The sequence below is a fragment of the Felis catus genome, chromosome A3, assembly GCF_018350175.1.
Source record: "Felis catus isolate Fca126 chromosome A3, F.catus_Fca126_mat1.0, whole genome shotgun sequence".
NCBI lineage: Eukaryota > Metazoa > Chordata > Mammalia > Carnivora > Felidae > Felis > Felis catus.
The window spans coordinates 49,656,169-49,670,802 of NC_058370.1; the positions used below are offsets into that span (position 1 = coordinate 49,656,169).

A 14,634-nucleotide genomic window follows, 5' to 3' on the forward strand; every position below is an offset into this window, starting at 1 on the left:
AGTAGCGATAATTATGGCAGAAAAAGAAACTCAGTGTAAATCAGTGATTCCTTAATAGAAGTGGGTAACCCCCATGCTTCTTCTCAGGAGAAAGAATAAAAATCCCAGTTTGGTTTTGTGTCAGTCATGGTGTCATTAGCTCAGGATGAAAGAGACTCAAGGATATTTGAATGCCTTGTGTTGAAGCCCTCATCTGCATAGCCCACCTGTTCTGTACCCTCACAGCAGGTGGCAACAGGAAGGCTTCACCTTGAGGGGGTCAGTGGATTTGAGAAGCATGTGTCATGCACAGTTGGAACTGCCTATGTCCTGCAGGTCACAGGCACTCAGCCCTTGGCCTTGGTTCTGAGAGGCTGGAGGTGCCATGCTCTGAGCACCCCACCTGTCTGTCACCTACTGTGTCTCCACCATCTCCACTAGCTGCCCCACCTTCTCCAGCAACACCTGTCGCCTATTGTGAATACAAGGAACCTCCTCTCCAGGCCAACCATGACTACCTTCTAGTTCCCTCCCCAACCCCCATATGTTGGCATCCAGGATACCTCCCTCCTGCCTATCAATCCCCCCATTCACATTTTCTTCCCATGGAACAACAGTAACAGCTATTCAGTGAATGTCCAGTGCCTAGGACTGCTCTGACTGCACACACCCATTTACCCCTCACAACAGCTCATGGGTATGAGCTGCCATCACCACCACCCCCCTTCCATCTCTTGGATAAAGAAGCTGAAGCAAACAGAACTTAACTGACTTCCTGAAGGGGTCAGGGCTGGATTTGAACCTGGCGTGGTTCCGAGGGTCCTGCTCTTAAGCAGTTTCCCCCCACCCCACCATAGCCTTCAGCATCAGGACAGCTTGTTTTCCATGGCAAAGCTTCCTAAATTTCATAATTTTTGCTATCTGCCAACTCTATTGTTATTTATGTAACATTTGGGGGAGGGTAGTTTATTTTTTAACATAAATTATTTTTAAGAATAAACTAAAAACTCTAAACTTGAGGCTGACCTTGTTCAAAAGGAAAATTAATAAGAGCAGTGTTCAAAGCCAGCTCACTGTAGTTACATGGAGGCTTTCTTGTAATTAGGATAGAGGAGAACAAGAGAGAGGATGGGGATGGGGGTGGGGTGTACTTTTCCTTCATGATTCTGTGTTTGGCTCTGCATTCAGGACCACCTGCCCAAGGGTATTCCTTGCTAGGCATATCTAGGTTGAAGCGTTCACCCTAAGTCTTTCTCTCCTGCTCTGACACAACCTGACATGCAGCCGGCCTCTAGACAAACCCCTGGGGAATGGAGGTAACAGTCACACTTGAAAAAAATCTCTGTCCTAATTAACGCCTGATTTCCCCTCAGACCTCAATGCTTGGCCTCCAGCCAAGTCTTGTCTCCGGAAAAGGAGTTCTTTCCTTTCCAGACCCAAAGCCTAGTTCACAAAACTGAGGGAGCCAGATGCCAGGCTAGCGGCCCCGGTCAAGACTGCGCTGGTGGACTCCAGTCCTGGCCACCAGCCCAGAAAACAGCTGGCGCCCTGGCAGGACATTCACCCACTGGCTGGCCAGGCATGTTTACTCCCAGGGAAAGTCACAGAAGTATTTCTTTTCCCTGGTGGAATCTGGAACAGAATGAAGTTTTAACTTTCTAAAAACATTCCCTTTTCCCTGGTTTAAAAAGAACAAAAGCCACAGGATGTTTTTCAGGTCCCACTCCAGGCTCACATGTCCCACGTGTGGTGTGGCAGCTCTTTCCACATTGCTGCCTGGACAGCAAGGGCAACAGGACACAGGGCAGCAGAGCTCACGCCGACACTTCCAGACCAGACAGGACCCAGGGGTTCCTCTATTTCCAGGCATTCCTGTGAGTCTGCAGAACATTCCAAGTTAGCAAGAGTAAAGTACGCAAGAAGACACAGCCGCACCAGTGGCAATCTGGAGGCTGCAAGAATTTGGTACGACTGCCTCGGGTCCAGGGTGCCTTTCCGGCCTCTTGGTAGCAGCTTGGAGAAACTGCTAAAAAGAACAGGGGGGTCTGGGACACCAACTGCAGCTCAGGTCATGATCTCATGCTCTGTCTCTCTGTCTTTGTCTCTCTCAAAAAATAAATGAACGTTAAAAAAAAAAGAATAAGGGGTCCATGAAACATACTATTGTGCTGCCAAATGTTTAATAACAAATTATCTCGGTGGGGCGGGGGGAAGCCCTGATTTATAATAGCATTTGCCAATTATTGTGGTGTGAATATTCCCCCCATGAAAGATTTCCAGCTACCAACACAATTTACTGACCAACTGAGCAAGGGGCCAGGAGGGGGAGCCCCTGTGACACCAGAACTCACCTCATGAGCCCTCAACACCCCAAAAGCTGCCTGTGACCCCCATGGAGGCTGTCCGTAAAGGTTACTTCAACTGTTTCTTTCATAAAAGCAGTAATTGTTGTTTGCTTATTTAACTCATTAATAATCATGCATTTAATAATAAGCAAACAATTGCTAATAGAAATTTAAATATTCATTTGGAAGGAAAGGGAGGAGCAAAATGCACACTCTTTCTTCCACTCAAGCCAGCTCCTTTTTCAGGCCACAGTCTCTCTGACCCTGAGTTTAAGGCACTGCATTCTGTGTAAGTTCAGAAATTGGGCTTTCTGAGGCTTTCCCCCTACTGTGCACATATACTCCACAGCAACCCTGTCACCAGGGCCCCTGCAGATGGCTGCTCAGCTCAGCCCTGTTCAAAGGCACCTGCCCCGGGATGCTGGCTGCACACCCCTTCTGAGGGGCACCCTTTTGGAGGCCCACAAAAGTGCCCCCATTTGCACCAGCTGGTAACATGCCAAAGACCTCCTCAGGTAGAACACTAGACTGGAAAACTGTCCCACAGTTCAGTCATAAAGCCCAGAAAACTAACAGGTTTATAATGTGAGGATAGAAGACTGCCCTTTTGGAAAATGGCCTATCCTGCAATGAATCCATATCTAGCCAGGCCTACCTTGGTGAAAGGATTAAGTGAGTGACAGGGTTAAGATCAGAACCTATTAGAGCAGACCTTGAACTGCTCTGGCACACACAGGAGTGACTCAGAGGGTTTGTTCACCTGCACCAGGAGGAAGGACCACCAGGCCCCACCTGAGTGGCCTGGGATCTGGGCGGTTATAGGCCCGGTCCTCATACTGTTACATTCAACTGCACAGGAATCGAACAGAATCAGGGTCCAAAAACCCATGCTGGACTAGACCTGCCTGCAGTCACCATGCTTTTCTCTCACTCGGCATCTGTTCCAGCCTCCTCAGGATGCACCTGCCACCTCAGACACCTCTCATCTGGAATTCTCATCTAGGACTCAGGCTGCACCTGGTAGCTGCACATGGGGAGCAATTGCAGTGTGGGCTGCTGTTTTGCTGCAGTTTGGGAGATGCTGGGGTTTTCCTGGAGAGATTCCACTAGCTACAAAGATGTCAAGAGAAAACTGAGCAGCTGAGCCATCAAAATGGTGGTTTCCTGGCCCCAGACCAGAGCCACAGTGGTGTGTTTTGAGCACTCAGCAGTGCCTGCGGGGTCTCCTGAGTCCATTCTGATTGTGCCAGAGGGTGAGGCCTGGAGTCAGCCCAAAGGCTTTGTAAGCACTCTGTGTAAGCTCCCTCTCTGCTTAAAAGAGTGGCACTGACTTCCCTTTTCTACAGCTGAATCCTAACAGATATGTTCCCTATGATGGGTGCCAGCAGCTGTATAACCAGAGATGTATTTTCAAATAAAGTTTCCAGACACCCCCAGGAGATCCTGACTCGGCAGGGCCCAAGCAGGGCTGGGTCTTTATTGTTGGAAACCTCCTCAGGGGAGTCAGGCACACCCTGAGCTAGAAATCACTGCTTTAGATGATACCAGAATGACACATCACTGAGGTGTGGAGACCACTCGGAATTTCTGAAGATGTCTGCATCTGATAGGACCCTACATGCCCTCTTCCAAATTCCATGTCCTTGTTGCCACATTAACTCAGTCAAAGCTTGTGTCCCCAAGACTTCAAACAAAACCAGCAGGGAGAATGGGGATATGCTGGCCCAAATGAGTCACCTTATCTGCCAAAGGCTCAGAAACCTCACTCCAGCCCTCTCAGAGGAAGTTTACATGGATTTGTTGATGGAAAATTGTCAAGCCTCTCATTCAAACCTGACCCACTGCTGTTACCACATTCAGATGAGGTGCAAGACAGTCTTGGGCAGGGCCAGGAGGAAGAATAGGTCCAAGACAGCCACGGAAGGCCCAGGACAAAGAGTGAAGGGTAAGAGAGTGCCAGGCCAGCCAGCCCCTGTTCTGACAGCACCCATCTGTCACTCTGTCACCCCTCCCCCAGCACCCATGGCATCCCCCACCCTTGCCTCTAAGGTGTTCCAAGGCCCAGAGCACCACTCACACACTTTGCTTCCTGCCCCTCACTGTCCCACAGTCACGGCAGGACTCCACAGCCCTTAGCCCCGCCTTCTTCTGTAGCTGACCCTTGTCCCTCTTCAAGGCCACCCAGAGCATGCTGGCACTGACAAGCCTCCTCATCACCAGCTGATGTTAGCACTTAATGAACGTGTGCTTAAGCAGGGGGTGGGGGCAGATGCTGGGAACACAGGGTCCTGGTCAGTAAAAGGCTATTGTCAGCAGAGCTCACCCTCTCTGCACATACCACCAGGAACCACCAGGAACCACCAGGAACCACCAGGAGTCCAGCCTGTCACCGAGTTAGTATAGCAGAGCAGCCAGAGGCCCCTTTACACTGTCACCTCCTCTCTCAGGATGGAGAAAGAAGACTCAGATTCCTCAGTACGTCAGCTAGAGCCAGACAAAGCTGAACTCAAACCCCATTTCTGACCTTTCCAGGTGAGTAAGCTTGAGGATCCTGGAAGCTCACTGGGACCTCAGGTCCTGGACTTTAAAACCAAGGATGACCATGAATGTGAGCTAAGATCATCAGTGTGAGTTCCTGTCCAATCAGCCAGGGGCTACCCCCAGACAGCAGGGTCAGACATGACTTTTGGAGAATGGAAGTCTGGACACCCCATTCTCAGTCACCAGGAATATTCCCAGGAGTTGTTCTTGGTGCCCTTTGTTCCAGGCAGGCCATGGACAGAAGGATCCAGCCTGGCAGGCACTGGAGACTGGACACTGGGCTGAGCATGGGAAGGGACCCCCGGGGCACACCCACGTGCCACCTACCCACTTTGCCCTCCTCTCAGCCCTGCCCCAGACTGGGTGCCCAGAAGCCAGCACTGCAGGGGCCACACCGCTGGGGACTGGGCCAAGTGCAGTGCCATATGTGCCCCCCAGCAGTGAGGGCCATGCTTCATCACCCTCCCCAGGGGCCCAGCCAGCCAGGGGCCCACTCCCTTCTAGCTGCGCATCGATTGTCAACTCTACATTGGACAGTATGTCTAACCTCATTGTGACCCCTTCCTTCTGTATCCACCTAGCATGAGAGGAAATGGGCACTGGGAGGGAGAGGGGGCAGAAATGAAGATGCAGCCCCCTCGATGTGCACTTCTGGACAGGTGAGGAGGTTCAACCACTGCCCTCTGTGCCCACGGTGCTGCCCTGATGAAAACCAACATGGGGAAGGGCCATGTGACACCACACGGCCACCCACAGTGAAGCTGTAAGTCAGGCTCATCCCACTGTCTTGAGCCTCCAGAAGCAGAAAGGAAAAAAGTCAGAAACGACAACACCTAGTCTTAGAAGACGCCTCCCCAAACTGTCCCCACTCCTCAGGAACATGCATCAAGCCCCTTCCCCACCCCAGAGTTTGACTCCTCCCCACCCTTCAGGTGTGTGCTCCCCCGTCCACTCCCACCCCAGGGCCTGCACCATGCCCTCACCAGGTTGTGCCCCTCCACCTCCCACAACCCAACCATCCCCCAATAATCCCTGCATGCAGAAGAGGAATCCAGCTCCAAGGGAGGCATTTGCTTAAGTGTGCTCCCAGAAGTAAACCTCTGCCACTGTTTGCCCCAGAGAATTCTCAGAAGGGTCCCCATCAAGGAGGTTTCCCTAGCCATGAAGATAGACATTCTCAGGGTACAATATTCCTGCTGTAGTCCCAAGATTTGGCATTCTAAAATATGAAATTCCAAGAGACTTAGCTGGTTCAAAAGAAGAACAAGAACAATAAGTGATCATGTATAGAAAGATTCAAAACCCTCCTCAGTTTCAACATCTGGAGCCAAAGTCTTAAGGAAAGATAAGTACACAATCCAAGTGACCCAGGGTTTCTACCAGATCCTGGCAGTCAGCATGCGGATTCCCGACCAAGTTTTGCAATCAGAGTTACTCAGAGGTCAGCAGGGGAAAGAGTGTGCCCAGGGCACCTCCCTCCTCTTAGTCAGGGAAGCCAGGACACAGCACATGAGCCCAGGGCCTCTGGCCTCTCCTCCCCATATCCAGGGGAGCCCACTGAGCAAACTGACTTTGCTCTGTGTGACAGATGGCCCGTGCCATGGGAAACTTCACTAATCACAGGGCTGTTTTACCCCAAAGCACCTAACCCATCAACCTCATTATGCCCATTAAGGATCCTCCCCTTCAACTGCCCTAATATTTTAACAAAGGAGTTTGCTCATTTAAGTAATTAATTTGGGGGCAAGGAGAAGAGCAAGCAGCAAGGGTTGGGCCCACAAGAAGGAGAAGGGGCTGCCTTTTAGCTGACTAGAGATTGTTCTCCTGAGGTGAAGTCCTCACTCTGAAAACGCCACCCCACAGGGCCATTCCATGCCTTTCCATCATCAAATCTGAAATCTTCATCATCCCAGACACTGTTCTGGGCTTTTGTTCCCCATGCTCCACACTCAGACACCCAGCAGAGGAGAAGGATGTTTCCATTTTGCAGATGAGGAGACAGAGGGTCAGAATGGTAGAATGACTTACTCAAGGTCATACACAGCCAGAGGACAGAGCAGGCACGGAGCACAGGGTCCATCCACCTCCACCCTCCCTGGCCACTTCACCCTACAGTGCCCTCACCTGCCATTGTTTCTCTGTCTTCATCACACTGCCCCCTCTTGTGCCTCTCAAAACCCAGCCCTCCTCAGAACTTCCCCAAAGCCTTCTCCAACCTGGTGTCCATGCTGGAGTCCTACTTCCTACTGCTGGAATCCAGAGGGACCCTCCTTTCTGTCACAAACAGGGCCAAGGAAACAAAGAAGCCTGTGCAGGAGGTGCCTCCAAACTGCAGACCTGCCCCACAGCTCTATGTGTGTTGGTCTAGCTGCCCCAGAAAGAGTATTCCCTGTGGGCCCCATCTTGTATTCTCTGTGGGCCCTCCACATTAGGCACAAGGCTGTGCAGTCTCAATAACACCCAGTGTCTGCCCACCATGTCTGGGAAGAAAGCCGTCTCCTCAGTGTCCATCCAGGGGTTCTGAGGCAGGCAGGGTAGAAGGAGGCCTGACATCCCCTTCACTCCTCTGGACAGGGGTTCCTCACTGTGTACACCTGCTACCAGTAAGAAGATGGAACAGCCATAGAAATCACCCCTTCCAGGGCCCTGACCCACAGTGAAAACTATACTCAGTTCATGTTGTGGGCACACCCAAGACAACACCTACCCTTTTTGGTGAAGCCTGTGGACGTCCAGCTCTATTGAACTATGTTGGTCGTGACCACCACACTGAACCACACCTGCCGGTGTTGGAATAGTGCAGGTCTTATCTGGTCCCTCATTTTATAGCTGGGCCCACTGAGGCCCAGAGTGACAGGCTTCAAGGTCACAGAACTGGCCAGGGCTAAAATTCTTAAGCTCTGGGCTCGAGTTCAAGTTCAGACCTCTTTTTGGAGAACTCAGACAAAAGATGAGCTAAGCCTTGGTAAATACTCTACGTAAGACACCCACATCCTGCTGTCACCTCTGTTTCAGGGCACCCACGTATACCCCACAGTCTGGGACCAGCCACAGGACCTCAGTTTGCTCCACTCTATGCCCTCGTCCAGCTTCCGAAATCCCTAGTCCAGACCTCCAGGCTCCAGGCAGACAGTAATCTTGAAGCCTCATAATCTACCTCACCACCAACTTCCTGAGGAGTTTGTTTTTCTCCACATCCTCATCCCCAGGGACCTCTAGAATCTGTCACTTGAACTACAGGTGAAGGACAATCTTCTAAAAAGGCACTATGCTAGAAAAGGACACGTGGACAGTTGAAAGGGGCAGTGCCTAGAGTGCTATTTGGCTACACAGCCTCAAGGAGCCACCCAGCTTATCTGTGCCCCAGCTGGCCTCTGAAGTCCCTGCCCTCGGAGACCTCAAGCCCACAGGCCCAGCCTCAGGGGATGCAGAAGGGGCCCAGGGTCTCAAGTCTGCTGGTTCACTAGGATAGAACAGCTTCCTCCAACTGGCTCTGAACACATCTCTCTGGGCAGAGAGGCAGGCTAGAAGGTGGGCTGGGGCAGCCCTCTGGCTCTGGCTCCAGCCTAAAGTCACAGTCTGCCTTCTTCTCTGGGAGATGTGCACAGACCGTCCCAGGCTGATCCCTGCCAAGCAAAGCATTCCTGCTCCCTCACTTCCCTGCAGGAAAAAAAGTGTCACACCTCTAAAGAAGGGAGCTCAACAGAACCATGCTGATTATCTCGCCTCCTCCCAGAGCCCCATTGCCATCCCAGGGCCCACCTGCACTGCTGAGCACATTCCTGCAGCTTCCTGGTCAATCTGGCAGGGTACGCCTTGGAACCGGTGCCAGCTGGTGTCGCAGAGGGAAGGAACTGATGGGGCAGGCGAGGACACAGGGCCTCCCCAAGATTCCCAAAGCCAATCCTGCCAGGCCTTCCCCACCCGAGGGAGGTGAGATTACAAATATGTGCCAGTATTCAGAATAGCAGAGTCCACACACAGGCAACTCTGGGCACAGCTCCCAGAACAGGTGGCAGGACCCTACCTGCCACCCAAGAGAACGTTCCAGGACAGATCCCAAGCACTAAGAGAAAGCAGGTTGTAGAAATGCACCTGGAGAATAAGCACACTGAAAATGTACGTGTGTAAGTGTACCACGTGTGTGTCTGCCCAGACATGTGATGAATAGTGGAGATTCTGGTAAGCAGGGTGGAGGTGTCACTTGCGCCCATTACCAGCTCTACAATGATTCTCCAGGAACATGCTTCCTCAAAAAACTTTAGCAGTCACAGAAGGGAGAGATTCTGGGCTCCCAAGGAATGAGACAAGTTAGTGACCATTCCCTGTGAGCTAAACCCCAGGCAGAGGCTCCGCATCAGCCCATTTGAGAGACTCCATCATCGGGCCCCAGTGAGACTGCTGATCATGGCTGAGGTAGGTGATGGATGGGACATGGCTTCACCACTCTGACCTTGCTGCCCCAGGACAGATCAACTCCTCTCTCTGAGTCTCCTCCTTATCTGTAAGATAAAGCTTTGACAACCTATTTGGGAAAAAAAATCAGAACAGCGGTTGCTTCAGGAGGGTAGGGATGGTGACTGAGAAAGGCCATGGGAATCCTCTGGGACAGTGCTCCTTGTTATGTATCTCATAGGGGTTTGGGTTATACAGGTATATACATTGATCAAAACTCAGCAAACGCACACTTGTGCATTTTGTTGTATATAAACCTCACAGCAAAAAATAGAAAATAAACACAATTAACTGTAGTTAATATCATGCCATCAAATTGCTCAGGGGACGTATGTTAATGTCTTCAACTTACTATGAAATGTATCCAAAAAATAAGATGGACTGACCCATGGAGGGATGGATATATAAATCACATGTGATAAAAACAAGCATTGTAAAATGTTAAGGGTAGAATCTAGGTGGTAGGGAGACAGTAGGTGCACTACTTGAAAAATTTCAAATTATGAAATTTTCCATAATAAAATGTTGGAAGTAACAATAAGAACAATAATAATTCCTATGTAATCAGGCGGTGGTACTTAAACAAAATAACTTAGCTACAATGCTTAAAACAGTTCTGGAACCCAGGAAGTACTTGATAAATAGTAGCGGCTACCATAATCATCACCATGTTCATTTAATAAGTACTACTTTAACCTCCAACACATTTTGTCACTTCCCCATGCCTACAATTACTTTGGTTATCACAATTAACCCATCCTACAGATGGGAGATTACAGAGCTTCACAAGATCACCCAGCTAGTAGGAGGCAGCTTCAGAATGGCAGATTGCAAATTCCTCCATGTCCAGAGCAAAGGCCACAGTGCTTGTCTCAGGGGTGAGTCCTGGACTCATCAACCTGCTACCTTCTGTGTCTGAGGTCACAGTGGGGGAAGAGTTTGGAGTGGCCACCCACAACTTCCAAACAGACAAGGTGGGTGTGGTCCCCAGCACACAGCCTCTGAGAACCCCAGCCCCACAGAGTTTCTTGAAAGAGCTAGGGCTCCAAGTCTGGAACTTGGTCTTCATGCCGACAAAGTCACCTTGGCTGCCACTACATGAGACACTGGGCAGGAGAGCACTTTATTTTAGTGCCAGTTTATATGCTGGCAGGACATCCAGCACCAATGTCTAGGTGGCTTTCCTCTGAACAGGGAGAAAGAAAACCTCATGTCAAAAACCTAAAATGACCAGGAGAATAATTAACCCATATCTCTCAAAAACTAGCTGGAATTATAAACAACCTGTACACACACTTACTCAAACGCTTACTCAAACACACACTTACTCAAACAGCAACTAGAAACAGTCATCTGGTACTAAGTCCAGATAAGGTTTATAAAACCATTTCAAGCTAAGTCTGCTTATTTTTAGAAAGAGAATAATAAATACTTTGCCTGTACTCATAAGCATGTCCCTTGCCTGGGACTGCTTTGGTGCAACTGAACTGAGATTTAACACACTGGCTGCAGTCCTGAAAATTCCCCCATGGCTTACATGTAACCACACATCTCAGCAGGCCAGACCAAGCCCAGCTCTCGGATCACTTAACACTGCTGACCATTAACTCAGTGTGGATGGGGGGTGTCCAGTTAAGGGGGTATCCTTGGAGTCCAGGCACACCTGAGGCAGTGACAAAGGGAAAATGGTTCATCACTGGGCCAGCTTATCTCCAACAACTAGTTGGTAAGCCCTTCTACCCCCACCCACAGTCTTAATCTTTTACTAAAGAATCACACATTAATCAAGCTGGGCCAATAATAGTAATGAACAGTGAAGCCAGTTTGTTTGTTAGAGCAGTGTTCCTCAAACTCAAATGTGCATAGGGGCCTGGGGCTCTGCCTCAGTTGTCAGCATGGGGCCCAAGGCTCCCAGGGGGCAATGCTGCTGGCCGGTGGGCTGCATGGAGGCAAGAGGTTTATCTGTACAGGCTCATGGAGAGACAGGTCAGCAAACAATGCAGGCACTGGTAAAAGCTGGGACAGCCGAGGGTTGTTGAAGTTGGGGGATGGTAAGGTGGTGCCCACCAGGAGCTGCAGCAGATTAACAAACATCACTTTGCTGCATCCAAAAGTCAATGAGTACACTCTTACCAGGTTTGATGAATTTGGTCTGTGATAAAACCTGAGTCTGAGAAACAAACAGAAAACTAGGGGTGCCCAGTAGTCCCCAAGTCACCGAAGTGGCAGGGGAGTTATTGCCACTCTCAGGCCCCCTCCTTCCCTGAACACTCCTTCTACCATGCCCCCCTCGCTCCTACTGCCCCAGCCACAGGTGTTTCCTGGACACCTGTGCTTATTAAGAGTCCCGGGTGGGCCTGAGAATTCTCCCCCCAATCTTGGCTACTCCTTCTTGGCAACAAGACCTCAGCTCCAATGTCACCTTCTCAGACTATTCAGTCTAAAGTAGCCATCCAGCCACATGCTACCATGTATTTGGGGACTGTTTGTTACTACAATATACCCCAGCCTGTCCTGACAGATACAATGGCACTCAGTGAAACTTGTTGAATGATTGGACGAGAAAAGCCACAAGCTGCCCACAAGGAGAGTGATCACTAGTTGATGGTGAAGGGTGCGTAGTGATAAAGGTCATATGACTTAGATTCACAGTGGGTCTGAGATAGCATTGTAAAGGTAACTTTAGGCTTAAGCAGAGGGGGGCTTACCCCTTGGAAGGGGAAACCAATGCCCTGCAGTGACTGACCACAGAGATCCCTGAGCAAGGCAGTTCCAGAAGGAGGCAGTGCTTTAGGAAGCCAGGTTACTATTCCTGGACACAGGGTTCCTTCAAACCCTCAACATGCACACAACATCCCAAAAGGTGCTTGACACATGGAACGTGTGGAACACTTATCTAAAGATGTCGGGAGGACCCCTCTTGAAATGGCTTGATCTTATTTATGGTGCCACTCTCAGAGCACTGGGAGAAAGATGCTAATTAGACTCATTTGTTAATTCCAGCATGTATTTTATTCAGTTTGCATTCATGTTTACTTTCCTGGGACCAGAGAACATTTCCAAAGCTGAAACATGCCCCTTGATACTCAGATGACCTCCTGCTCAGAACCAGACAGAAGCACACAGCACTGTGGCAAAAGCCTCCCCATGCCTTGAACATTTGTCATATTTGTGTCCAAAGACCCAGTTCTTTTTGTGGGAACCTAACAGCACCAAGTATTGCTGAGGTGAACAAGGGCAGCCCTGCCCCAGGCTGGGCAATCTTGCTCCTATAAACAGCCCATCAAAAGTGTTTGGGGCTGGTGTGTACCACAGACACACATGTAAAGGCCCAGGAGACCCTGCTGGGCACTGAGATGCTGTCAGGGGATACACAATACCTGTAGGTGATCCTCACTTCAGTTCCAGGCTCGTCCCGCTCCCAGATCAAAGCGACGCTCTCTGGGGACTTCCGAACATGCTGATCCAAGCAGTTGACTGCACAAAAACAGGTTTTACGGATGTTACACTTGGTGCTTTTAAAGTTGGATAAGGGGAGGGTTTGGTTTGCTGTGGCTTGGGCTACTCTCCACTGAGGTGGACCCTACCATCCTCAAAAGCAAGTATTCTACCTCCTTGCAGGAAAGGTGATTTGTCAGAGCCTGCAAAATGAAACTACCAGTACACAAATAGGATTTCACATGTGCAGGGTGATCTCTTGTGAATACTCTGAAGCAGGAACTTCATCTCTGCGGGCCCAACCCTGGCCACACATGGGTGTCACCCAGGTCACCCCCAGGGACCCTGACCCAATTAGCTCCATGGTTTTCAAGGCTCCCTGGGTAGTTCTAACATGCAGCTGGGGCTGAGCACTGTAACCTGAGATGCTGGAAAGAATGCTTAATGCAAACAAGCCGCCCGATTCAGTATACAGTTCATGCAGAAAGCTCTGGAGTCTGCTGGAGGTGCGACCCAAGACAAGGATCAATATCCCTTCTCAGATGTCCAGCCAGTACCCTACAAACAAGCCTCTACTCCATGTGATGAAATGATGGAGAAATGTCATGCTCATTTTCCGGAAGGTTCTGCTTCCCACCCCCTCTGTTACCCAAGCTCAGATCACATGACTGCCCGCAAAAACAGAAAATCAGTTCTGACGATTTACTGTAAACCTGAAGATTAGTAAGATCAGGTTCATTTGCTAACATCCTGTTCAGTACTCTTGATTTCAAGGTGAGCTTCGATCTGCCTGATTCATGCAGGCGCCCTTTCCTATCAGCCCTCACAGCCAGATTTTCATTACTCACTTCTCCTTCAACAGGAAAAACAAAAACCACAAACAGCTTTTGGGGCCAGCAGGCCTCTGCCAACCTGGTCTTCAAAGTCACCCCAGTGTTCAGGCATATATATATATATATATATATATATATATATATATGTACAAATACATATATATATGTATATATATATATCAAATGATATATATATGATATATATTTGATATATATATATCATATTTGATATATATATATATATATCAAATACAAAGACTGAATGTTGAAGTGCTATTATATGAATGCAAGGTACTGTTATCAACTGATAATACCATGCAGTGAGCTACAGAGACTTTAATAAATATTTCTTGCTGAAGTAACTGTTCTGACAAAAGTTATGGGAGCTCATAAAAGATCATGTGATTCCCATAATTCTTGACAGGGTGAACCCACACGAAAATATTTACATACTTTAGCTGCATGTGCATCTGAATTACATTTTCTCCTTCTTGGGTTATTTTATCTATCATTTACTCTTATAATAAAAAAATTTCAGAGCTACCTGGGTGGCTCAGTCAGTTAACTCTTGATTTCAGCTTAGGTCATGATCTCAACAGTTCACGGGTTTGAGCCCCACATGGGGCTCTGCACTGACAGTACAGAGCTTGCTTGGGATTCTCTGTCTCCCTCTCTTTCTGCCCCTCCCTTGCACCCGCATGTGTGCATGCTCTATCTCTCTCCCTCTCTCTTTCAAAAATAAATAAACATTAAACAAATTTTCATTTGAACTTTCTGACTCCTAACAGGTATACAAGTTATACCTCAAAAAATTTAATAAACAAAGATAGAGGTCATCTGGAAAAATTATTAATACTATTAGTACTTACTGATGCAGGAAAGTTCTTTAAATTACTAGAAAAACAAAAGAGAAGAATAGCAGATTCTATCTGCATAAAAATAGCAGATAGAGGGGTGCCTGGGTGGCTCAGTCGGTTAAGTGTCCAACTTCGGTTCAGGTCATGATCTCACAGTTCATCGGTTCGAGTGCCGCGTCAGGCTTT

At 49.0% G+C, this 14,634-nt stretch overlaps 1 protein-coding gene across 6 annotated transcripts in view; it reads right to left on the minus strand.

Annotated features, from left to right (window-relative positions):
- Positions 1–14,634, minus strand: part of ACSS1 (acyl-CoA synthetase short chain family member 1) — a 59,704-nt gene that overhangs the window by 36,606 nt on the left and 8,464 nt on the right. For all 6 annotated transcript variants that reach the window (XM_023251525.2, XM_045053953.1, XM_045053950.1 and 3 more), the window contains exon 2: positions 12,701–12,797. In XM_023251525.2, the coding sequence (XP_023107293.1) occupies positions 12,701–12,797 (97 nt within the window). The remainder of the gene's footprint in view (positions 1–12,700; positions 12,798–14,634) is intronic.